This window comes from Mytilus edulis, chromosome 5 (genome assembly GCF_963676685.1).
Source record: "Mytilus edulis chromosome 5, xbMytEdul2.2, whole genome shotgun sequence".
Lineage (NCBI taxonomy): Eukaryota > Metazoa > Mollusca > Bivalvia > Mytilida > Mytilidae > Mytilus > Mytilus edulis.
In genome coordinates, this window is record NC_092348.1 from 68,723,123 (window position 1) to 68,750,297 (window position 27,175).

The 27,175-nt window shown below is 33.3% G+C and overlaps 3 protein-coding genes across 3 annotated transcripts in view; all 3 read right to left on the minus strand.

Moving 5' to 3' along the window:
- Window positions 1-8,159, minus strand: part of LOC139524300 (dynein axonemal heavy chain 8-like) — a 107,317-nt gene extending 99,158 nt beyond the window's left edge. Inside the window, exons 1-8 of the mRNA XM_071319043.1 lie at window positions 8,032-8,159; window positions 5,502-5,649; window positions 5,098-5,232; window positions 4,343-4,433; window positions 3,622-3,773; window positions 2,989-3,184; window positions 2,474-2,643; window positions 1,667-1,843 (exon numbers count right to left, since the gene is read on the minus strand). Of these exons, the coding sequence (XP_071175144.1) occupies window positions 1,667-1,843; window positions 2,474-2,643; window positions 2,989-3,184; window positions 3,622-3,773; window positions 4,343-4,433; window positions 5,098-5,232; window positions 5,502-5,639 (1,059 nt within the window). The 5' untranslated portion in view covers window positions 5,640-5,649; window positions 8,032-8,159. The remainder of the gene's footprint in view (window positions 1-1,666; window positions 1,844-2,473; window positions 2,644-2,988; window positions 3,185-3,621; window positions 3,774-4,342; window positions 4,434-5,097; window positions 5,233-5,501; window positions 5,650-8,031) is intronic.
- A 7,256-nt stretch (window positions 8,160-15,415) lies between these two features.
- On the minus strand, window positions 15,416-19,194 carry LOC139524301 (uncharacterized). The gene is made up of 4 exons (XM_071319044.1): window positions 18,135-19,194; window positions 17,477-17,585; window positions 16,105-16,188; window positions 15,416-15,594 (listed from the first exon to the last, which is right to left on the minus strand). Exons 1-4 carry the CDS (start codon window positions 19,072-19,074, stop codon window positions 15,546-15,548), a joined length of 1,182 nt encoding a protein of 393 aa, XP_071175145.1. The 5' UTR covers window positions 19,075-19,194; the 3' UTR covers window positions 15,416-15,545.
- LOC139525211 (probable serine/threonine-protein kinase mkcC) lies at window positions 19,115-26,492 on the minus strand. The gene is made up of 3 exons (XM_071320402.1): window positions 26,391-26,492; window positions 19,156-21,641; window positions 19,115-19,123 (listed from the first exon to the last, which is right to left on the minus strand). The coding sequence occupies exons 1-3, from the start codon at window positions 26,440-26,442 to the stop codon at window positions 19,115-19,117; spliced, it is 2,547 nt and encodes an 848-aa protein (XP_071176503.1). The 5' UTR covers window positions 26,443-26,492.
- Window positions 26,493-27,175: the final 683 nt, after the last annotated feature.

Sequence of the window (27,175 nt, forward strand, 5' to 3'; positions counted from 1 at the left end):
TTTTTTATTAGTTGGTTTACGGGATTCTTCTTAAAAAAGGAAGGGTAGGAGGTCGAAAAAAAAATAAAAATAAAAATTGGAATTAATGCTGGTTTTTTTTAAACCAAAAATGGAGAGAAACAACAAACAATGACATAACTCTATATAATAGTGTATTATACTAACAATGTATGCAGATCGTTTCATAATTTGGTATTAATTCTTGCTGTTTTATTTTAAATTAAATGTGTTACAAGGAGTCAAATGCCAATGTAGATTGATGAAAGAAGATATATATATTAAATGTCCATGATGAAAGGGAAGTGTCTTTTCCAATTGCATTTCTCTTTGTTCTGTGTATTTATTTATCAAATTTAGATCAGGGAGTGACAAAATTCCTCATAACACAATACAATTTTATTGAGGAAATACCATATGCGCTCTGCAGGTCATATGCCTTCATATGTGGTACATGAAAACATGTCCTTTTTAGGCTTTTTATGCTATTTTACACTGCTATAAGTATTAGCTTATATCTCGAAGTGTCCTGTGATTGTCCCTTTTTATAAATGTTGAAGAGATTTTAATTGTCCTGCATTCTATGACAGTAATACATGTTCTGATTTAGTGTTGGGATATTGTTCACCATACCCCATCTCTGTTCCATTAAATCTTAATGGGTACCGTGGGAAGGTATTTATATAATAAGGCCAATTAATGACACCCATCCCTGGCAGCAAGTTAAAAGATCCTTCCCTTTAGTGACGTCTGGCAAAGGCTAATTAAAAACAAATCTGGGATGCCAGGAAGCCTTGCCCGACGTCATAATTATTTGGACTAGTACCTGTAATGGAACTAAAACAGCCCCTTTCAACGGGTCTCAGACTTTCTGATCAACACTTGAACCAAAGTTGACCCGCCGTCAACCTCACTGACTGTCTGAAACAGGGATTCAAACACGGGCACTTGTTTCTATCCATAGGAAGGTCGACTATCCATATAAATAGAACTTCTAGAAACAAGTGCCTGTGGGTTCAAACTAGCGATGGTCCGACCTTTTAAACCAAAATACCCAAACGATCTCAAAAATAATTTTAATTTTTATTATTCATGACTGCGATGTTCAATTTGTTCAACCGCTAGATTTACACCGAAAATCTCCAACAATTAATGGGTAAATCTAAGTACGTAGTCTTTAGTCTTTACAAGTACGTATTGTAAAATCGTATCTGGTCCTCCATTTTCAACTGGTTCCTTTTCACCGCATTAGATCATGATGAAACGTTGACTGAACAGGGAACCGCCTTTCAACTGGTTCCTTTTCACCACATTAGATCATGATGAAACGTTGACTGAACAGGGAACCGCATGGGATTTTCGAATCCACTCCGAGGGTATTCCGACTGGAAGAAGAAAGACCGATCTTTTTTTTATCATGTTTTTATTTTTATTTGTACTTCTTCAAACAGAAAAGGGTCGGCGGAATTAAAAAAAATCTTCAAAATCGTTTTTATTTTTATTTCAATATCGTGAAAAACAGGGTCGGCGGATCCGTAAACCAACTAATAAAAAAAAAGTGGCCTTAGTTTGGAATATTACTGAATTGAAAGCAAATTTGACCAAAAAGGTTCCTTGTCCTTCTGTGTACCTTATTGTGAGTTGAGCTATATATCACATAATAAAGTACCTTAAGAACTTTTGATTTGGAAATGTTGATAATATTGATGACCATGCGACAGTCATGACTTTTTATTTGTTCTAATAAGGCATTAAATCTGGCCATTAGCTGTCTCCAGTGGTCTAACTCTGCCATAGGTCCTGTATCATCTGCTTCCTTCCTCATCTGGTCACTTTCTGCTAAAATCTATAAATGAAACAATGCAAGAAATAAGCTCGGCTCAAGCAACAAAAATAAAATAACTTCTTTTATTACATTGGTTGCAATGAATAACATTGATTTCTCAGTGAAATAAAAACCAATAATTTCACATGTGAATTAAACGTGGTTATTTCACTCCTCTGACATCATACAACAAAAGGCATTGTCAAGACGTCGGTTACATGAGATCAACACAAATTGAGAATGGGTAGAAAAAGATATAGTTCCTAACAATTTCTACTTTGATTTCACAAAAAAGCTATTTGCCAAATGTAATAAAAATATAAGTAATCAAAGTAATCAAATATCCAAAAATATTCAACTCCTGACCCAACAACACTGATAATCAACTCATGGGCATTCATGAATTAATGTGCTGTTTGGTCACTGGTTGAATATTTTTCATCATTTGAATTCTTCGATTTGTTATTCTATAAATATTAAACTGAATGTAAAATTACTTCCAATGAGGCATTATTTTGTTATCCTTTTTAATATTACAACAAAAAGTTATAATTGAATAATGCAAATAACTTTTGAGTATTGACAAGGAAAATTTACTACTGATTACATAATCTTATACTATAAAGGTGTCCAAGTCTATAATTATCTTACTTGTTCAATTTGTTTACACCAAACTGTAGCTAATTCTTCGACATCCGAGACTATATCAGGATTGGCAGCAGCCTGTATACAGTCATGTGCAGTCTTTATCTCTTGAAGATTGATCTTTTCACTGGTATTACTAGCTAATCTTACACATTCACCAGAATTGGCTTGTGCATCTGTAACATCAAAAGAAATCTTAGAATTGAGAATGTTGTCTTTGTAGAACCAAACAAAGTGATAAAATTTTTGCAAAGACACATTCTTGCTAACTTAAGTTATTAAAACATAACTTTGACATTCAGACAGCATAATATTTAATGTGAGTTGACAGGAATAAATATATATTCACTTGCACATTTCCACTGCACATGTACAACTAATAGAGAGTTTCAAACATACACGTTTAATCTAATTCCACAAGTACTTTTTTAAAATAAATTATAATATGAGGGTCTATTAACTGTCAGATAAGAAACATAAATAACTCTTTCAGCCCAATCTTTTCGAATATAAATACTTACGACCAAGGAAGCTCACAAAATTTTCATAGCTATCCATAAAAGTTGACCTGGACTTTCTACCATGAGGATCATTGTCTAACTCTCCCCAAGTCTCTAGTGCTGTAAGGCATGGTTGATAGAGACTGGACATAACACATTCAAATGCTGTCAATATTCCTGTTGGATCAGAAGCATCTAATACTCCAAAAGTCACTTCCTATCAAAATATATTTTCTACCGTTAGAAATGTATAAAAAGGATCTAACATGTTTCAACTTAAAAAAGATAAAATTTCAAAGGAATGTAGAAAGTACAGGTCTTTTTTTAACTGAATTTTAAATAATTAGATTAGATTATTAACTTGCAATCCAATATAATATCATTATTGTTTTAGCTTAATTTGACAAAAGTTAACCAAGCTGACTCACAGGTATTTGTAAAATATCACTCCAAAATTCAGATTTTGTTTGAAACCAAAAAAAATCCGATTCAGATTTTTTGTGAACTTTGTAGTTAATGCTAACAGGTATCATTTATAAAAACATACTGATGTTTTTTTCATGCAAAACACTTGGATACAAGAATTTTTAGCAACATGAGAGTTGATGAATTGATCAGACTCTGCAAGACAGACAGCAAAATTAGTCAACTTACATCATATATATTTTTGCTTGTCAAAGCAATGTCAGATTTGGTACGTAGAAAATAAACACATATTCCTCTCAATCTCTCCCCTGTTCCACTTGTTACTAGTACCCTTGGTGCTACTGCTCCTTTTCCTGCTCCAGATATTGTTCTCCCACATTCTATAATAAATTTGGAATAATGAAAATATTCTTTCACTATACTACAATCAGACTAAATCAAGTTAATTCTACATTCTTCTCAAGAATCAATTCAAAGCAATATCTTACAGTTTTCCATGGACTAGCAAAATTCATGACCAGCTGTAGGATTTTCAACGCATTGGTTCTGAGTTTGCTGTTTCCATTTTTTCGAACTGAAGTTCTCTTTAATCCTTTGACAGAGTGAAAAATTCATTGATACACATCACGAATGTATCACATTGTATTAATATAAAGTGCCTTCCATACATTTTTTCTGTATTAATATAACCTTTATACGGTGACCTATAGCTGATGTGTCTTTGGTCTCTTGTGGAGAGTTGTCTCTTTGGCAATCAAACCACATCTTCTTTTTTATATTTAATAATGCATAATGGCTTAAATTATCTGTCTAGAATTATGAATCTTCCAGAAAGTGCTGAATTCCTACAAAAGTATAACAAAATAGAAGTAAATATTAACTAAACTTCCATATTTTGTTTATGGATATGAACATTAACACACATATATTTGTTTTGAGTTCTTGTTACCTTCAAGGAGAGGTATCATTGCTTCCTGATAATAAAATTTAACACTTCTACTGCCATCTTTTACACAGAAATCTGTTATCAGTGTAACTTGCTGCAAAAAAAAATCACACACAGTATGGTAAACATGAAATGAATATATAAAATAATAAATGAAGAAAAAACTAAATACCAGTTGTCAGTAATTTAGTTTTCATTCACTCTCTCCAAAAGTTTAACTTTTTCAAGTTAACATAATGGTGTAACTGTTTGTTTAAAAATAGCTTGGACTGCAGTGTAAAATTGGAAAATGAGGAAATGAAAAAAAAGCATTTTATATTTAAAAGCTTAATACTACCATTGTAAAGAAAAATATTCAACACTCCATTTAAAAATCTTAAAAATTGAGGTTCTCTTCATACATATATTGAAACGTAGATGATTACATTTGTTTGAAAATAGTTCCTCCAGGCAAATACAAATGTATTTAAAGAGAATTTGCGAAATTTTTCCAACCTTTACTACAAAACTAGTAAAAACTTTACTACTTGGTTTTCTATTTTGAATTGTTTTGCTTTGTGATTTTGGGGCCTTTTAAAGCTGGCCATGCAGTATGGGATTTGCTCATTGTTGAAGGCTATAGTGATCTATAGCTGTTAATTCCTGTATCATTTGGTCTCTTGTGGAGACTTGTTTCAGTGGCAATCATACCCTATCTTTTTTATATATACATGTAAAGAGACCAGAATTACAGACAAAAAATGATAAACAATACACACCCTCTCAGCATCCAAGACAAAATCTTCCAATACAGAATAATCTAATGCCAAATGCTGTGCTACCATCTGCATTAAAAACTTGTGATGAGGCTGGAGATGGGATTTTCTAACATCTCTTGCTTCTTTTGCTTTTTGCTAAATTAATAAAACAAATTAGTATCTAAATTTGAAACAAAAATGTTATGTATTTATATGCATTGAGATGAAACCAACTGCAATAACTTTGAATGTAAGAACTTCTTTTGTTGGACTTTTTATAATTTCTAATGTAACCCTGTATTAATTTCCTACTCTTATAAGTACATATATGATCACTTAAACAATTTAACATATTAATGTCAATAGAAAAAAAGTTCGATTCAATCAAACTTCAATTTAAATAACAAACAACACAAAATGTTCACCTGTCTTTCTTTCAAGCTTTCTGTATTCACTAACAGACTTCCGACTGTGCTCCTCCGCCTTCCTGGTAAACCGGCATGTATAGCAACACTCTGTCTCCTTTCTTGTATCCCATGTGCTGGGTCAGTACCCAAGGACATTTTCTACAAACTTGAAAAAAAACCATAATTACACATAATAAAATTGAGAATGGAAATGGGGAATGTGTCAAAGAGACAACAACCCGACCAAATAAAAAACAAAAAAAAACAGCAGAGGGTCACCAACAGGTCTTCAATGTAGCGAGAAATTCCCGCACCCAGAGGGGTCCTTCAGCTGGCCCCTAAACAAATATATACATAGTCCAGTGATAATGAACGCCATACTAATTTCCAAATTGTACACAAGAAACTAAAATTAAAATAATACAAGACTAACAAAGGCCAGAGGCTCCTGACTTGGGACAGGCGCAAAAATGCGGCGGGGTTAAACATGTTTGTGAGATCTCAACCCTCCCCCTATACCTCTAACCAATGTAGTAAAGTAAACGCATAACAATACGCACATTAAAATTCAGTTCAATAGAAATCCGAGTCTGATGTCAGAAGATGTAACCAAAGAAAATAAACAAAATGACAATAATACATAAATAACAACAGACTACTAGCAGTTAACTGACATGCCAGCTCCAGACTTCAATTAAACTGACTGAAAGATTATGATTTCATCATATGAACATCAGGCACAATCCTTCCCGTTAGGGGTTTAGTATCATACCATCATAACATATATGAGAAGAACATAACCCGTGTCATGCCAACAACTGTTTTTAGAATAAATGTGTTTAGTTCCGATGCAAAGACATGTATATATCAAAACTTATGAACAAATAATGATAACCTTTAAGTTCTCTTATTATACTGGTTGATTACAGGATTCAGAATAAGGCCAATGGCCTCTAAATTTCACAATGGGCAAGTTGATTTACAGGGACATCTTCCCACAGTACTACTTCATTTTCAGAACTGAAGTAATTTCATTCTTTGAAAGGTTTTTATAAAAAAAATCACTTTTGCTTATATTCATGACAGAGTTCTTGATTTGATTTGAGTGCCACTTTCAAGCACTCGTTTTGGGCAGTTTTTATTGGTGGAGGAAGCCAGAGTGCCAGGAGAATACCACCGACCTTTTATAAGAAAATTGTCAGTCCTAGTCAATTAAGATTGGAGCACTAGCGAGATTCAAACTCACAACCTCATTGGTAACTAGCTTAAGTCAGTGATTACAGTAGTAAATACTGAGACCACTCATCCACCGAGGCACTTGAGTCCTTAAAAAGAAATTTGTCCAATAGAACATTAAAACTAAGATTGCCTGGAAATATGTTAATCCAAAGTAATGTAGTATAATATCAGTCAGATTCTGTTTACACTGGATTGTCTCTCTTGTATACAAGTAACATTGATGTCTCACAAGCACAATAATATGCAAGTCGAAGATGTGTTAGGGCAGTTTTGGACAGATCATTCTTAATACACCTTATCGCCAGTGCTTATCGCTATTTGTCCGCCATAACTGGATATCACACAGGTTCCTGTAAAATTTTGACAATCATAAAACAAAATTTCTGACACCACCATGGAAAAGTGATTGTTGCATGACGTCAAAAGTTCAAGCGGCCGGGTCAGCCAGGATTGTCGAATGACCTTATTGGCAATTTCTGGTGCATGATCGCTTTTCCAAGCTGACTCAAAAAGACTGTCCCACTCGTCATACAACAATCACTTTTCCATTGTGGCATCAGATATTTAGTATTATGACATCAAAATTTCACCCGAACCTGTGTGATGTCCAGTAATGATGGACAAATAGTGATAAGGTGTATAAAATGTCTTTTTTTTCTTCTTTATGGAGATAAAAAAAGTTAACCGATTTTGGACGAATCACCTGATTCTTTGTCCAAAATTACGGTGGTAAAGATGATTTTTTTCAGACCTCTGACAGGCCCGCATCTGACGAATCATGATAATCATATTTTCATGATTCACAGTACAATCGTAACCAATTTGACACTTACATCAGCCAAAAATGACCATTTGAAGACTGACTGTAAGGGCATTCCTATGCTTATTTAGAAGCAACTCCTAAGGGATCAAATTATCAATATTTAACATGGTTCTGTTGCTGTTAGTGTTATTTGTAAACCATCAACATTAAACAGTTGTTTCCTAGTTTTGTCATAAACATTTGCACTTCTTCTGCTTCTGCCTGATAATGGCCACAAAATCAACGAGCTGATTATTATACCATGTTACCTTTTCCACCTGAAATAGTAACTAGGATTTTTTTCACAGTAAATTTCTATCCCATTATGATTGAGGTTATTTATCCCAACTGATGATATGACTGGCGATTTTTTTGTGTGTTGTTTTGATTTTCTTGGGATCGTGTCCTAAAAACTACGTAACGAGTGCTTGATTATTTCATGCCATTTAATAAAATAACATAAAATGAACGGACTTAAGGAAGAATGGAACTATCGGTCAGCATTACCTTGATTCTATTCTATTCTACATTAAAACAAAAGGTAAAACAAAGGATGATATCAATGTATCAACATCTTGCAGACGATCTTGACTGATATCCTCGGGACCTTTCCCAACAAGCACACAAAACTCCCGATACTTCACGGCGCAAGATGACGTCAGATTTACAGTTATTTTTTCCCCCAAAAGTGTCTGGCTTGAACTTGTTTTAAACTATAAAGAATTACACATTTTTCAATAATAAATATTACTAAACATTCAATAAGCAGAAGTTTTCTACTCATATCATACGAACTTTTTTAATCGCAAGAATTTCATACGCGTATAATTTTGGCGGGAAAAATGTGAACCGCACAACCGTTAGGGCGAAACCATTTAATCTCAAGGGGGTATTTTTTTGGTATTTCAATCTGCATTCAGAAAATTTTGTTTTGTCATTTGTTTGACCACAATATAATATTTTTTTCATCAAATTAGGGACCAGAATATATTTTTAGAAGTTAAATGGTCCAATCTCATTAAAATCCGATGTTCTAGTGGAGGGTAGCGTATCAGAACATCGGATTTTAATGAGATTGTTAAATGGTCGTTCCCTTAGTGAAAAAGAAAGACCAAATATTTTGACTTATTCTTAAAGGTAACTATAAAATTGAGAATATATATATATAATATACAACTCGTGGGTTGATGTTTAGACGAGTTGTATATAGGCCTACATAAGAGGGGGGGGGGGGCAAGGGGTTTAACTGTTATGTTGTTATGGGCAATTTAATTCTTTGTTATCTGTTATTTTGAAAATATATTTGCTGTTAGCTGTTATTGTCTTATTCTTTGTTAGCTGTTATTGGGCTTTTAATTTTTTTGTTATCTGTTATTGTGATAATGTATTTGCTGTTAACTGTTATTGAAAATTGGAATGTTCGCATTTTTGTTGACAGTCAATATTGAGGGGCCAATATTCGGTATAAATTGAAGATCATTGGCCATTGGGGTTTACCACTACTGATATGTTTGTCCCGTATTCAGAGAAGGATTCCATTAACATATACCCATCACAGAAGTGTGGTCCAGGACAATCCAAGTATATCTTATGATTATCCTTTGTAATAAATTCCATCTTTTTTTATGAATGTGTATTTAGAATTATCTTAATTTTTTGTATGAGAATAATGTTCCTTGTTTTCCGTACGAACATATTAAATTAAAACAATTCTTAATATGACAAGAAGGAAAACATATGGCCAGGAATATCTGACAAGGATCTCAATTAAGGACTAGGTCATAACAACCACTTAACCTTTTATATAATATGATACAGAGACTCAGCTCTGTGATTCTTTTCAAAGCAGAACCAAATGCATTGTACAATGAAAGTTCCAACCATGTACTTGGCTCCGAAACTGCACATAACTCATTACAAACAAAGATTTATTTCGTTTCAAGCCATTGTTTCCCTACTAAACTATGTATTCTACTTACTAGTACACTTGGTACAATCAAAAACCTCAGCTGATAAAAAATTGTTCAAATAAGGCCTTTGAAAATAGTGGAATAAATTGCTTTTAGAGTGTCAAAAAGTACTTGATAAATTGCATGCTTATAATTGGTGCTTTTGATTTTTCTACTCTATATACCACTTTGCCTCATAGTTTTATTAAGAAAAATTCACACACCTCATTCAATGGTCATTTAGAAAAAGTCAATATATATAAACAATACACCAACGTTTCATGAAAACTTCTGAAAACATTTTTGTGTTAATGTCTGAAAACTGGAAAATCACCCCTTTTTAATTAATAAAACCCATTCACTCAGTCGGAAACGTAAAATCTAAAATTTATAAAAATTGAAAGTTACTTCGTGTTAATAGATATAAACAATTCACCAAAATTCCTTGCTTTGTGAAAGCATTTTTGAGATATTATCAGAAAATTGAAAAAAAACCACCAATTTTATTGAATAAAAACCCATTACCCAGAAACTTAAAATCTAAAATTTATAAAAAAAAAAAGAAAAGAAAAAAAAGGGAGCTCACGTCAATAGATACAAACAATTTCCCAAAGTTTAATGCAAATGGTTAAAGAGTTTTTTGAGTTAATGTCCGACATGTTGACAACAGACGGACAACAGTATACCATAATTTACGTTCCGTAAACGAGCGTATAAAAAATATTATAATATATTAAGTAGTAATTTAAACACATTCTAGATACATAAATTAATACTAAAACCATAGTCATAAAAAATGGAATGCATTACAAAGGATTATATCCGTAATAAGAAATACTGATTTGTCAAAGACCGAATAATTTTAATATTTTATTTACTGTTATCTGTTTTTGTCCATTTTAATTCCTTGTTATCTGTTATGAGCCAAATCAATTTGCTGTTTTGCTGTTATTGGGACCCCCCTTGCCCCCCCTCACATAATGTACACAGCCATGTATCACCATCATTTGCTGGTGATCCGATGGATAAATCTGTTGTAGAGTTGTCATTGACTCAGACGTAAGGAAACGAGGAAAGGTAACACACGGCCACCAAAAGCTTTATTTTGAAGCCCAGGTGGTCGTGTGGTCTAGCGGGACGGCGATTTGGTGTCACGATATCTCAGTAGTATGGGTTCGAATCCCGGTGAGGGAAGAACAAAAAATTTGCGAAAGCAAATTTACAGATCTAACATTGTTGGGTTGATGTTTAGACGAGTTGTATATACATAATGTACACAGCCATGTATCACCATCATTGCTGGTGATCCGATGGATAAATCTGTTGTAGAGTTGTCACTGACTCATGCAGACGTACTTATAAATATAATTATTTTCTGTGACTGTATCTTACATTAATTTGTAGGATCCTTTAATATAGATAATTGAGCTGATTTGTAACAATAACATCTCCATGCCTTATATATCATGTTCTGTAGTACGACGCTAGATTAAAACTGACGAGGATCCAACGGATCACCAGCAATCCTGCTAGCCGGACAAATAGCCACTCCGTAATATAAACGTGTATGATAGTCCCAGATGATACGATTTGTTTCAGAAGGGACTCGAAGTGAAGAATCCCTGAACATATGAATTTAAGAAATGTAGGGCCGACAGAGACTTTCTATACTATGCATTCTATAGAAGATCATATAAATACCCTGGCATGGGTTAAACCGAGATTTTATAAACATATGTCATTTCATCCAGTGCAGAAATGGTTGTATTATATTTGTATATTTTTAGAACAGTTCTATATATCCGTCTATGAAGGCACTGAATGTACGTTTGATAACTCTTCAGTTTTGTCACCGGCATTTCTTTTTATATATAGGGCATAACCATCATTCAAATTAAGGTCTTGTATTTCGGTAAAAACATCATCCGATAATTGATAAGAAAAACAAAAAAGTGTTATTATTGAAAAATCATTGAGTTATATTTTCACAGGTCCCGCTTATACTCAGTGAGTGACCTTTTACAATACATTGTAAGTAATATGTTTTTGACAGGGTTGAAAAAAATCATCTCAAACTTTAAACTTTTCTTAATCTTTAAAAGAACGTATTTCAACAGCCTTTATCTTTGATATCAAATAAACATGATTCCTTATATTGCTGTATACTTATATTGACATGCGTGACATGCAAAATACTTAGTAGGTTTAGGCTGCAACATTGTTATGTGACTTCTTGTACATGTGAATGTTCTGTAACTTCGTGTTCAACAAATTTTTCATCTTTTGACAACTGTTGGCCTTTCAGACATAATTGTGCGACTGCTTTCATTCTGAGACTACTATAACACATTATAGTAGTCTCAGTTTCATTTGACCGTTATTCGGTTTTACGAAGATTTGGATTTTGTGACTTTTTTATTCTAATGATGTTTTTCCAAATTATTTTTTTGTAGAGATCCCTTATGATGGACTCATTCAGTTGTTATTTCTGCGTTCGGAGGTCACTGTCACAGAAGGACATACTGGAACACATCATAGCCCATCGTTGAAATAAAGAGTTACTCAGATAAAGATGCAAAAGAGTCGAATTATCGCCTATACCAGTCGTCATTATGGTAATGAAAAATTGGATTTCAAAATCATTCCATGTGAATTTGAAACAGATATGCCGCTATTAGTGTAGACGTATTAAAAAAAAACATCAGTTTTGAAACCTCTATTCCCATTCGTTTATAAATAAACTCATCATAGATACCAGGATTGGAATTTTATATTAACGCCAGACGCGCGTTTCGTCTACAATAGACTCATCAGTGACGCTCGAATAAAAAAAAAGCTCAATAACATGGCATCACCACCGTCTAAGAAGAAACTTTTCGAAACTTTTCTAGATTTTGAGGATTATATAAAAAAAAATGTCAACTATACTGATTTGATGATGATATAGAGGATCCTGTTCCTTTTGATGATGATATAGAGGATCCTGTTCCTTTTGATGATGATATTCAAAGTATTATCGAACTTTAATAGATATTTTTGTTATTTTACTTTTTATCAGAGGTGATAATGGTTTGAAGAAAAAAAACAGATGGCAACTATGAAACAGTTTTTCAAAATGATTCAAGACAAACCCAATTTCATATCTCGGTTTAGATGTAGTTGAACCAACAAGTTATATAAGATAATAATCATAATATAAAGCAAAAGAGATATTCGGATGAAATCAAACCCTTCTGTCTTATTTGAAGTAATTGGTTCTTGAAAGATTCCGTCGATTTATTTCTGACGAAAATCTGCAAGAATTACTTTAGCATTTGCTTGAAAAGTTTTTGACAGAAAGAAAAGTTACATGCAAGGTTAGTGCAGACGGAAAACAATTGAACGTCTCATCTAGATCAACGGACGTCGGTGTAGTTTTCTTTGAATTTGAAGACGTCAAGCCAATAGTAAAGGACCAATCAGATAGATTAGACAAAGAAGAATATGTCGTGTGTCAACTTAAGGAGATTTTAAGGAAATTCTAAGGAATGGCTACGGTTGTGGCTTGAATGCGTATCTATTAAAGTACCCGAAAGATTTTAATGAACCACCCAGTTTCATTAAAGACATAAGTGCTATCCCTACCAGTATAAATCAGACTACATGAGACTTTGGATGACTGTCTGCACCCAATCATCATACATGAAGCCTTGTACGAAAGTCGGATGATTTTTCTTTAAGAGCACTTAAACGTGCAAACCCAATACAACCATATATATGTGCTTATCTGGAGCTGAGTATTTAGTGTCCCTTTTTAAGTTTATATTAATCATTACATTTCAATCCAATTGTTCATGAGGGGAACAACCAACCTATAGTTTATTTGTAGTCTTTGTATTCAGGGAACCCGTCTAGACTTTATTTGTCTGTGTGTGTGTGTGTGTGTGTGTGGTTTGTTTTAAATGTTGGTTCATTTGTATTTTTGTTTTATGGAGTATGGGTGGCTGGCATTTCGCTGAACTGATAAACATTACTGTTTATGGATCAACTAAAGCATGCTTCCAGGTGCGGGATTTGGTAGACTTGTGCTATTTCACCTATATTTTCTCGGTTGTTGTCTCTTTGACGCATTCCTCGTATCCATTCTCTTTTCTACTTCTGTAGCAACGAGGAAAAAACGATCAAACTCCAGGACTTTTGCTAATGTTGTGAAACACAAAATACGTGAATTTAACCTTTAAATATCAATTATCTATATAATTATGTCACGTGATGCCATCATGCCTTTCAACTTTCCCAGTTGCACAAGTTTGTCTGTATTTCGAGTAAATATCGTGGTATATATGCATGGTAAATCTCTTTTAACGTGGAGGTAGTAATCAAAAGCTGTTTAAGTGTTGATTCGTTGGATTTTACAGAATTAAAAAAGATTATTTATGAGAAAAAAGTTAATTTCTCATTTATGAACATAAATATCGTGACCAAAGTTCTAATCATCTTTGCATTTAAATTTCTTCCCTTATTTACCTTTTCATTGAATGTAGATTTCGTGACCAAAGCACGGGCCATTTTACATTAATTAATGCCAGTTTGGTTGGTTAATAACATGTATGTTTCACCTTTGAACAGGCCATGCCGGTTATGACAAAGCACGAATGTCACATATTGAATAATTCTTTCAAATCTTTCTTTTAGTTTCTTTCACATGGTTATTAGTAATAATTAATAAGTGCTTTTGATAATCAAGTTGTATATTTTCTACAATATCCCGTCGGAAACGCACGTACACAGAACACAGAGTCTGTGTTTCTGCATATACAATATTTCTTAAATCTTTTGGTGAGTTGATAACACAATCGCTCTGATGACGACTTTATATCATAATCAGTTTAGAAGGAAAACAACCAGAAGAAACGATTCAAAAACAGGGGAGATTAGTTTGTAGGACCTGTCTTTTGCACTGACAGACAATTATTAGGCGGACTAAATGAGCTATTTGTTGACATTTATTTGGAAAGTTAAAATATGTGAACACTGCAAATTAGAATCAACAATAGTTTACCGGTCTTCAATTGCTCATAAGTCTTTTAGGGAAAAACACATCAATGTAAAAAAAAACATATAGGGAATTTCATGAACTCCAAAAAGAGACAATGTGTAAATAAAGGCAACAGTAGTATACCGCTGTTCGAAAGTCATAAATCGATTGAGAGAAAACAGATCCGGGTTGTAAAAGTTTCTCCTGGTATGCAAGCATAACCTGTCATGTACACCCTCACTCAGTAATACTGTCCAAAATGAAAGTACTGAGTAGGACACAATCGGTAAACTTACAGATCACTGTGACGACTAATCTTATATCTATAATAGAAAAGTAAAATCACAAAAATACCGAACTCCGAGGAAAATTCAAAACGGGAAGTCCCTAATCAAATGGCAACATCAAAAGCTCAAACACATCAAACGAATGAAGAACAACTGTCATTTTCCAGAATTGGTACAGGCATTTTCTTATGTAAAAAAATGTCGGATTAAACCTTGGTTTTACAGCTAGCTAAACCTCTCACTTGTATGAGTCGCATCAAATTCCATTATATTGCAACGATATGTAAACAAAGCAAACAGACGTAACAGGTAAAAATGTCAAAAATAGGGGTACAGCGGTCAACGTTGTGGTATCTATGAGATCTATGGCCGCGGAAACAAGTCTCTAGTGAGTTGAAGAACAGACATTAAGTGCGCTGATTTTTTCCTGTTATGAGAACAGTAATATATAGTAATAATTATAATCCCATCATGAATACTACAATATACTACGCATAAAAAAATCGTTAATCAGTCTGATTCTTAACAAAAGAAATTTCCAATAAAAAGCCATGAATCATTTCCATCATTATGCAATATTAATATAAAGATCAAATATGACTTTTCAAAGAAAAAACATTCAGAAACACCTCTAAACATAATGTATGATGGTACCCATTTAATGAAATCGACAAACAGAAAAGTACATTCATGTGTAAATTGTAGCTTTTGCGTTCCTCATGAAGGAAACATGGAATTCTTGGAAGTACAGGCAGTGACTAACTATTCTCAAACTTTAGCTAAGTCCACGTAGGTGACCACCGGAACGTAATAGGGTCTGAAATAAATAGAAGCAAAATATAATTTATGTTAACGACAACGACGATCACGACGAGCATGATGGCGATGAGGATGATGATGACAGCAACTTTTTTTCTAGTTAAAGTCTTCCTCTTGTTATTGGTTAGTTATACATCTAATACTTTACACTGATGTTTTGTTTTTTATTTATATTTTGCAGTAACTTAATCACAGACGCAAGCTTCAAGTTTTGATTATATCAATCATATATATATATAAAAAAGAAGATGTGGTATGATTGCCAATGAGACAACTGTCCACAAGAGACCAAAATGACACAGAAATTAACAACTAAAGGTCACCGTATGGTCTTCAATAATGAGAAAATCCCATACCGCATAGTCAGCTATTAAAAGGCCCCGAAATGACAATGTAAAACAATTCAAACGAGAGAGCTAACGGACGTATTAATGTTTCGTAAAATATCAAACATAACTTTTTCTGTGTTAAGATTTGCTAAAATACCAACAAACTTAGTTAAACCAACCTATCCCTGTAGTAGACATTGGCACCGTACCACGTATTCTCTCGGATTTGTTCACGTTTTGTCTTTTTGTGCCAGGTGATAACCCTAAAATGTTATAAAAAATAAAGTAAAATCACAAAAATACTTAACTCCGATGTAAATATAAAAAACAGAAAGTCCCTAATCAAATGTCAAAAAAACACCTCAAACGAATGGACAACAACTGTCATATTCTTCACTTTAAAATATATAAAGTTAACAATTAACTTAGTCACACTTTGCATTTCACTATGTGTGATCGAAGATCGAGCAGTTTAAAGTTCTATCCGATTAACACGACTTGCTTATCAAATGTCAATACGATGATACAAAAACACAGAGGAAAATATATATGAATTCACAATGTTTCATTTTTGATAAATAGTTGGTTGTCTTTTTGGCAGTCACATCTTTTGTCCTTGAGTCTTTATGAATATTTGAACTGGCATTCATATGAATAGTTGACTGGTCTCATTGACAACCACATGGAAACATGAACTTGTCTTGTTGGCAATCATACCCAAGATATTTTTTTTAATTTGTATGCCAAACATTGTATTTTATACATTTCCGGGAAAAGATAAAGTTTTAAATCTTTATAGAAACCAATAAGTAAGGAAACAGTACAATTGAACAAACTACTGAAAAATGGAACATTATCGATAAAAAAAATCATCTACATGTGTTTATGGCTATTTTAACATTCTTCTTTTGTCATATTCGATAGCCAAGGGATACGATCAATAATTCCCTCCTAAGAGGAGCCCGATATGGAATGTGTTTGTTGAACATTGATTCTTGAAACTCTTTCGGATAAAACTAAAATTTTACATGTGTGCATTCTGAGCTAATCCTCCCGATGCACAAGTACAGGATGTTATTAGCTATGTTTGCTGTACAATTTGTTTGGTTTTACCAGTTGAACCCAATTCATTTTGATATTTGGCTTTTAGCACCGATGACGAGAATTCCTTTTTTTAAATGAGTGCAGTTAACATCTTGTTTCGTATGTATTGACATGTAAATATAAACGAACATACATGGTCATAAGTCGCGCGCTCTGCGTAAATAATTCACATTATGCATTTTATCATGAAAAACGCCTTTAAAATAATCAGTAAAAATGACTTTATATTTGTTCATCTGCTTTAAGCATGCAATAGATATATATTAATGTATATTCGTGGTACCCACCTGCAGAGCCTACAAGAGCAATTCTCGCATTAAGCATATATGTATGATAAATTACATAGTTGCAAAGACTAAATTCTACTATCACACATGTATAATATTGTATTTGGTTACAAAAGGCATGACATGCAAAACTAGCACTACTGCACGACAGCGAACCTACGTTCTGCATTTATTATCCACTGTATCTAATATAACTGTATTGTCCTGGTATTTAATTGTATACACTGGACATGAGCTTGAGGCTCCACCAATCATTGTTCTATTTACATCTGAAAACCACACTTTAATTGATGAACAAACTATTTTTATATTTGCGCTATTCGATTATGTCTTTTAACATTAGAACCTTGCGTATTCCTAACCATATGCATTATACGGTATATTATTATTATGATTCTGCGTCTTTGTTTATAACTAAGAACCGCTTAATTTTACTTGAACGACTATAGCTTCTAACTTCTATGCCATTTGCTATCGGTCGGAAAGTTGTCTCATTGAAAATCACATCACATATTCTTACCTTTTTTATCCAGATATAATTTTAAAAAGATGATTTAAATCTCAAAACCTGCGTTAAACTGAATGTAAGATTAAATGGTAATGTAGAATGGTGTTGCTGGACAGATAGACGGGAACATAAAACGCTATACAGTTTCAAAGATGCAGACCCATTATTGTGATGTCATTATCATGTAGTAGTACTGGTACCTGTAAAAGTATCAAGTTCAAAACTTATGCAATTACGACTTGCAAACAGAGATACCATTTTAATATGCTTATACACAGTTTAGTTATTAACTTATATGTAAGACAATTACCTTTCCATATGCCGCCCAACTCTGTTGCTAACACCGTAGCTTCTTTTCTTTTGGAGTCTAACCACTTAGACGTTAAAATTTCATCGGCTTTTATCTTATTTTGTATCTGATCTTTGGCTTTCCCATTTGGCATTGGTAACACGTTTGAACTGTTGCCTGCATCCATGATAGTAAGTCTACCTCTATTTGAACCTAAATTTCTCATGCTTGGTTGTCTAAGTTGGTCAAGCAAACCACGAGAGAGACCAGAGATGTGACTTGTGGTTATCTGCGAAGGATTTAGAATATTATTAGTAGCAACTTTGTCGCTCGAGCCTTGACCATTGTTCGAAATGTGTTGCCGTGATGCATCGATGTTTGTTTTTTTGTCCTGCATATTCATTTGCTGACCTGTCACAACAGGAATACTTGTAGCTACTGGACCCCATGATATATTTTTATGAGTTTGAATATAGTTAATACTAGCTGGTTTACTTGTAGCAACTGGTCCCCATTGTATATTGCTACCAATTTCGGTGTTTATATTCTTTTTACCTACCAGACTCGGTTTACTTTTAGCAACTGGCCCCCATTGTATATCGTTACCGATTTCCACGTTAGTATCCTTTTTATTAAGACTCGGCTTACCGACTGCAATTGGACCCCACGATTTTTGTTGTTGTCCTGGAATATCAGTTGTTCCTAATTTCTTTTCTTTGATAACTGTGTTACTTGTTGCTGCAGGACCCCAAGCAATGGGTAAAGGGTTTGGTGGATTGTTTACAAAAGCTTTTTGTTGAACAACTGGTTTGCTGGTAGCTCTGTGTTGCCATGATAATTTTTTCGGTTTTATACCTGATCTGTTTTCTTTTTGTATGGATTTAGAAATTGAATTAATTTTTGGAGTGTGATCCAAACCAGTATCTTTTGAACCTATTGTCCTTGTGTGAATTTCGTTCATGCTTGAAATACTATGAACCACTGGTTTCCAATTTTGATTTTTAGCATTTCTAGTGTTTTCATTTGCATTTACAAAGGGTGCTGTATTGTGAAGAAAAGGGGTTAGACTTTTCGTCGGTCCTAAACTTATATCGTTTCTACCAGCATCAGTGACGGTTTTGTCATTTAGTTTCTGCAGCATGGTCTTTCCTGAAGCATTACCACCAACATTAAGTATACCAATTGAAGATTGTCGACCATTATTGATCTGTGGTAAATTATTTAGGGTTCTCTTCCCAGAGATTGTATTCTTGTTTAATTTAAATGCAACGCCATTACCATTTTGTGGATGAGCGTTATTATATAAATCTGATGTTCTCCTACCAGCAATGAAGGTTTTGTCATGTGGTTCCTGCGACATTGTCTTTCCGGAAGCATTACCACCATTATTAAGTATAAAATTTGAAGATCGTCGACCATCATTGATCTGAGGTAAAATATTTTGGTTTTTCACTGTAGAAATGGTTTTCTTGTTTAGTTTAGCTGCAACACCATTACCAGTTTGTTGATCTGGTCTTTCCCCGTTTTTCCTTACCACTTCAATTGTCGGTTGTAAATAAGTAATCCCGTGCCTTTGCAATTTAAAGTTATCTTTACCTGAAAGTGAAATATGTCGCATGTTGGACCGTCTTGTTCCATGAACAATGTTATTTGTTGCTGGTTTACTTTGTCCGTTAATTCTTATTGTATGAATAGTCTTCTGGAGTTTGGTTGGTGCAACAAAACTATTTGACTTTAATGGAATTGTTGAAATGGGTTTCGAATGAGCACTTAAAGGAGTTGTAGACGTTTTATCTTTCTTGTCTTTTGATGCAGTTGTTCTAACGTGAACATTTAATGACGGTTGGATTTTAAAGACGTTTCCACTGAATTCTAATGTCTCTTTTTCCGATGGATTCGATCCGATCGATCTTAATCCCGTTGTAGAATTAAGGTCAGCTGGATATTTCAAGCTTGGTTTGCCATTATCATCTACTCGTCGTCTACCGCTGCCTACTTTCCCTAAAGTTGTTTTTGTCTGAAGAATGTTTTTGTCGAGTGAACTGATTACTGAAGCATCCCCTGGGACACTAACTACAGCCTCTTCTGCTGGGACTGGTGGATGGTAGCTGCCTAATGCTTTTTGTGGATGCCGAATAATGCTATTCATGTCAATTTTTCTTTCAGAACCCATTGAATGCCCATTTGCATCTTTGTTTAGAATTGATTTTGAATTAACTCTATTTATATCTAAGGGTAAATTTTTGCCAGAAATTGAAAGTTCGTCTTTTGTGATATAACTAAAATTACCATTATTTAAAGGAATTTCAGTTTTTTGTCTCGTCGCTCCTGCTATTTGAGCAGTTATGTGCGGTTTACCTAGTGACTTTGGTTTAATGTATATACCTGCAATACCGTGGTATTTATTTGTAACCACATTATCAATGACCCTCTGTTTTGGTTGGTGATCGTTTATGCTAGATACTAATGTTTTTGTCGATGTGCTGTACAGTGGTGTTGTGGTTTCCTCGGTCTCAACTTCTTGGTCTACAGTTGCTAAAGTTTGTTGTGTGATGGAGGTTTTCGTTGTACTAGTGATACCTTCTATTTCAACTTCCTGCTCACTGGCAGCTGTACTTTTTGATAATTGTGATTTTACTGTAGTTATACTGTTTATTGTTGTTGTTTCTTCTGCCTCTATTTCTTGCTCGCCATTGTTTGGTGACGCTGTTGAGGATGCAAGTGGTCGTATGGTAGATATAATGTTTTGTGTTGTGGTTTCTTCTGCCTCTATTTCCTGTTCTCCATTATTTTGTTTTGACGTTAAAAATATATTCTTTTCTGTTGTTGTTATGACTGATTCTTCTGTTTCTATTTCTCCTTCAAATTCTTGTTCAGCATTTGTATTTGCGTTTGGTTTCGGAGATGTTGAAACGCTAATTCCCGGTGAAGATGCTTTTATAAATGAGTGACCTAAATTCCCAACGGCTACAGATTTGGTGAAACTTTGTACATTCTTATTTGCTGTAAAAATACCGTCCCAAGAAACAACTGGTCCTGTTAATTCTTTGTCATTTGGGGTTATTGTTGTATAATCATAATCCGATAGTAGCCTTTCTCCAAGCGTTTTGACCAAACTTGTTTTAGTTAACGGTTTAACGTTTTGATTTCCTTTGTCAATATTATGAATACGAGGTTCCATTTTATCTGACTTGGCATTTTTGTTTAGTTCTTTTTTTGTTCGCAAAATTTTCTCTTTTATTAGTTTTTCAATCAATGCATTAGCATTTCTTCTCCTTAATTTTATACGTTTCCGTCTTGAAAGGCGACGTTTTAGTTTTTTAATGAAACGTCGCCTATGTTTGTCTGAATCGTCACTAGAATCTGAACTATCTCTTGCTATAACAATGTCATGTTTCATTGGACGCCATAAAACTTTGCTATGTTTGATTGTTTTCAAATTTCCAAGAAGTTTCACGGTTTTCAAATTTTTCAAAGATCCCGGCGAACCCCATCTGAGACCCCATTGACCCTGAGCAGGATGAAAATCTGCAAAACACAAAAGATAATGATAAAACACAAACATTAAAATAAGTAAAATGACAAGTTGGAAAGTTCAACAGCATACCTTTAGGTGCAAAATGACAAATACAATGTCTCAGTCACACTGACTGAACAATCAGAAGAAACAAAAACAGTTTCAATACGAATCAATGTAAATGGTTTTGTGTCTTTATTTTCTTGTTTTTCTTATTACGTGCAGATGAAATATTGTTAGCATCAAAACTGATAAATGGCTTATTACACTGTGGCATATGTCTCACCCTTTGATTGTGACAAACTAACAAGATCTCGTCACAAGGTAGCAAGAGTCACTGTACACTCTTGTAAGCCACTTTTGGTTCTAGCTAAACTTTGGCTCAGATCGAGACAATCTAATTAAAATATTGATCTCTGATTTTGATTACTAAGTTATACTATACTCATATGTAGTATAAAGTAGTATAACGAAATAAGAGATTTATATTTTAATCAGATTGAGATCGAAACATACTCTGACTTTCTCAATCTTAGTCAGGCAATGAACGTTTTAATGAGAATAATTATCCAAATGTCATAAAATTAACTATTTGTGTTATACATTCGATGTAAAATTCTACATTGTATTTAAAGAAATGGCAGGTGATAAAATATATTGTTTTGTCTATTAGTAGCTTAAATACATATTAACCTATCTTTTATTTACGTAAACAAATATCTATCAATCCCCCTTCTCATCATCAAACTTGTTACCAGGGTTAATACATCAACATGATGACATTGTAATTGTATGTTGTGTGATTAGGGTAGTAAAAATCACAATAAATTCACTCATGATTATTAGGAATATATATATTACATCAGATGTTCTACGACATCATGACCGCCTACCCTTTTCTTTCAGTTTTCGTTTCGCTGTGGGTGTTTACGACATACGTGTACTACAAAAAAGAAAAACACGAGAGACTGTATTACGCGGTCCTTTATATTTTCAGCAAGACTTTGTTATCTGACCCCCACCCCCCGATAATCCATAAAACGTGATATATATATTTTCATACGACTGTTATACAAGTATGATGTTTAGCTATCAATAAAATCTGGATTAATCTACCATTTTATAGATAAGAAAATGCCTGTGTCAAGTCAGGAATATGACAGTTGTAATTAATCATTCGTTTGATGTGTTTGAGCCTTTGCTTTTGCCATCTGCCTAGGGTTATGCCGTTTAGAGTTTTCCTCGGTTTGCGGCATTTTTGTTATTTTCCTTTTTATTAGTATCATATAACTAAATGCTCTGTAGAAGTAGGGTAATGATTATGTTGTTTTTTTTCTCTCAAATATTTGTTTTTCACATTTTTCCGTATTTTGTGAGTGAAATATATTTTTTTTATTAATGTCAGAAGTTACGAATGTGCTGTCGGTCAATAGCATGGCAAATAAATCATTGAGGCAATTTTGAAAAACCCACTAAACTCCGATTCATATATATATACCAACATTGTAAAAACATACAGGACTAACAAAAATCAGAGGTTCCTGACTTAGAACAGGCGCAAAAATACAGCGGTGTTAAGCATTTCTTGTGATATCTGAACTCTCCTCCTTCAACTCTAGTCAATGTGGAATAAACAAACACACTGCAGTACACACAGTAAAACTCAGATAAAGGTGTCAGACCACCAATTTAGAACGTATGTAAAAGTAGCCCTACTCTGACACAAAATAGTGCATTTGGTGTCCTTGTTTACTTAAACTAACCAACAAATTTGCAGAAATGAAACTTTTGGTGAAAGAGAAATACATCTAGATCATCTATGAGTTTGCATTAAAAATTTAGGATTAATACGCTCCATAGTATACTAATTTTAGATTTCCAGAAAACCAGTTTTTTTTTAGGAGTACCTCTGTTTGAAGGTCAGTTATTTTGTTGGAAGGCTTTAAAGGTATAGTGAAAATTGGCATGTAGAAAGCTGATACATGTACAGTTAAGGATATACCTGGTTTCTATGAAGTTAAACTTAAGGTAAAATATTTAGAAAGCTGTGAAAATTGCAAAATTTGGTTGAACAGATAGGGATTTTTAATTGGTGGTCTGACACCTAAAGGAGTCCGGATCCAATGTTAGAAAGGTTAACTGAAGAAACTAAGCAAAATAAGTAACAAAGGACTACTAGCAGTTACCGACATCTCTGCTTCAGACCTCAATTCGACTGATTATTTAGTCTGTTTTGAACTACTGTTTCAAAAGTAAAGAATGCTAAAAGGTTATGCAGGGTCACCAATTTGTTGGACAAATAGGGTCATTTCCCATGTAATGGTTGGTATATATACATCAATATTGTCATTCTGTAATTAATAACATTACTTGTGTACCATTAAGTTTTTTGACACACGTGATGGGTAACAGCATTGTCATATTTATTAAAGGAACATTGTTATTAATCACAAAAGCTGTTATATACCACACAAGTTGCAACAACACGTTTAGAAGAAAGCAATATCGGTTAGCATGCAAACCGTACAGTTGCCAATAATTGCTTTAAAACATTCTCTTCATTTTAAGTTTAGTGGATAGTTGTTTCATTTGGAATCATACATCATCCTTATTTGTTCATAGAGATGGTGTAATGTATAGAAAACTTTGATAGCAATTAATAAAGAAAAAGCCTAGAACGATCGCTTATCTTCTGACACATGTTCATTGTCTTTGTACATAAAACTAGACTTGAATTCCCAAAAATCCTAGTGCATTTCTGTATCATATTTTTCAAATTTGAAATTCATTAAAAGGATATAAGAAGATGGGGTGTAAATGCCAATGAGACAACTCTCCATCCAAGTTACAATTTGTAAAAGTAAACCATAAAAGCTATGTTGTGATATTTAAATGGATGACTAAAGACCCCAATTTACTTTTGAAATTAACTAAAATGTCAAAAGCACTAATTTAGATCGACAATTGTTAAACATGTGCAAAAAACCTAAGGTCAGGTGTATATAATGAGTAAATCATGTATCGTGATAGGGCTGATAGGTACATGACATGACAAAAATCAATGAAAATGAAAAAAAAAATCTTTTTTAATCAGAAAAAATTGACCTAATTATTCATAGACTACGCTAGTTATTTTGCATATAATTTTGACTGTCTTGTATTTTCATGAATGTGGAGCAACTTGAGAAAAGATAATTTATCCTATTGCACTAACACTAAGGTCTCTATTGATATCTTGAATTAGAAATATACTGTTCTTTTATCTAGCTCTTTCTACTTTTCAGGTAAACCTAATCAAATGACAAAATCAAAAGCTCAAACACCACAAACGAATGGATAACAACTGTTATATTCCTAACTCGGTACATGCATTTTCTTATGTAGAAAATGGTGGTTAAAACATGATTTTAAAGCTAGCTAACTCTTTCACTAGTATGACAGTCGCATCAAATTCCAATAAATTGACAACGAAGTGTGAACAAATCAAACAGAAATAATATGTAGAAATGTCAAAAATATGGGTACAGCAGTCAACATTGTGTTAAAATCTTAATCACTATAAAAACAAAAAAATATGAAACAGAGAAGCACAAATTTACCATAGTACAATAACACATTGATGGGATGTATGAGTATCAAAGAAACATAAATAGGCATGTAACTTTATGTTTTGAATTTGTCTGAGAGATATGTATAAATTAAAACTACTAGTATAGATGTTATGAAAGGAGTTGATTACTGTAACTCACAATTTTCGATTACATGCTACTTGTATCGAGTCAAGACTATGTCATGTAAACGCCAAAGTTTCTGCTGATGAACGTTTGAAGCGATTTACCACCATGTGGTCCACAGTAAAGAAACAGATTGTATATTTAGCTATGAAGAAATTATGTGATTATCAGCTTCCTTTACGCTTTTTTACGTACAGATACTTGTTTAATGCTTTGGTGTTTTACTCAATTTATTGTGTTATTCACATTTAATCTATTGTTGTCAAATTGGACTATGATCAGCGTAACTATGTTATCAGTGCCCGATACCCCCGCCACAAATGTAACGGTTCCAATTGCCTTAAATAAGCTATGTTATGTCCTATTCTATAGTAGAACTTTTTAAACTGTTTATGTGCTTAAACAGTCTTGGCTTTTAACGTTCCTCCTTCATTTTTTTTACATCGAGTATCTCTTTAAAAATTGTCAAAGAAAAATGTGCAAATTAGGTTTGTAGCATTCTTAATAAGGGTTAATCCAGAAAATTCGGACGCACGAAATATATAAAATGCTATTTTAATCAACTAATTGTCAAACTCCTTCGCTATATAATACTTTGCATATCATAATACACAGCACGGTAAAGTTTTGATCTGTTGAAACAACGCTAATCCACTCTTTATAATGTCATATATTTTCCTTGGAAATCTGTCAGAAATGATATTGTGGTTCTTTTTGTTTGTTTAACATTTAGTTTGAAAATACGCAGAAATGTTTAAAATTAATATGCAGCACATTCATTCTCCCGTAAACATTAAGTTTTACATGTACTGCATGTCAAAGCTCGTTAAAAAATTAAAATTCAAAAGAGTAATTGTAATTAATTTCTAGAAATTTTATGGAGACATTTGTTTACACAATAAATTATTAATTACTTTATTATTCTAAATTCACTTCGTACAGTTGTTATTAGACTGGCGAAATTCAATTGAAAGGTTTGGAAAACAAAATAACATGCTAAGTATAAGTTGAATAATTTTTACTTACTAGAGGAGAAAAATCCTAGGAATAAATATGAAAATAATTTAAGTATGTCCATAATATTTCGCCCTGCTCAATATGAGGTATAATTAACGAAACATGTTATGGCAAAATACACAAAAAACCAATTGTCATTATAGGTATAGTGCAAAAAATGTGGAATATACCTAAAATAAAGAACGAGGAAACCACGGGTTATTTGTATACCGAATAACGACGCGACAGGGACAATAATTGAACATAAATATTGATTGATATGTGTGCACCTATCAACGATCAAATTTTCATTATCTATCTCTTTGTTTATCTTTGAACCGTTCATAATAGTACATTTTCTGGTAAAGTTTCCTTGGGGAATAGTAGTCTAGTCTGTTGCATAGAGATTCCCCCTTTAAATGTATTCTAGAACACTAGTTCACACGCTCTTGTAAAATGGAGAAAAAGAGCAAAGCAGATGTACATGGATGTATTTTTTTAGCAACCTATCTTACTATAATAATGTGATTACTAGATGTATTGCTTCTCAAAAGTCTCTTAAACGAAAACTATGCATTTAAAAGGTTAAAGGTTAAAAGGGGCAAATGATTGTCTCCAACAAACTAAAAAAAAATAATTCACGGCAATACGTATATCGTGGGACATTTTGTACATAAAATATACGTGGTGCACCTACAGTTTTGGTGCATTTAAATTTCAAATTGCACAATTACTGTCATTGATTATAATAAATGTTAATTTTTTATGGCTGCCAATCAAAAAGGGATAAATCAATCTTGTGGATCGAGAAATAT

What these genes read in the sequence shown, in the direction of transcription:
- LOC139524301 (XM_071319044.1), bottom strand. Translation starts at nt 19,074, where the DNA reads ATGAACGAAATTCACACAAGGACAATAGGTTCAAAAGATACTGGTTTG. An exon ending in GTTGGGCGGCATATGGAAAG is followed by an intron (nt 17,586 to 18,134) that starts GTAATTGTCTTA and finishes TGTGGTTTTCAG; the next exon opens with ATGTAAATAGAACAATGATT. An exon ending in GTGGATAATAAATGCAGAAC is followed by an intron (nt 16,189 to 17,476) that starts GTAGGTTCGCTG and finishes ATAACATTTTAG; the next exon opens with GGTTATCACCTGGCACAAAA.
- LOC139525211 (XM_071320402.1), bottom strand. Translation starts at nt 26,442, where the DNA reads ATGGACATACTTAAATTATTTTCATATTTATTCCTAGGATTTTTCTCC. An exon ending in CCTAGGATTTTTCTCCTCTA is followed by an intron (nt 21,642 to 26,390) that starts GTAAGTAAAAAT and finishes TGTGTTTTGCAG; the next exon opens with ATTTTCATCCTGCTCAGGGT.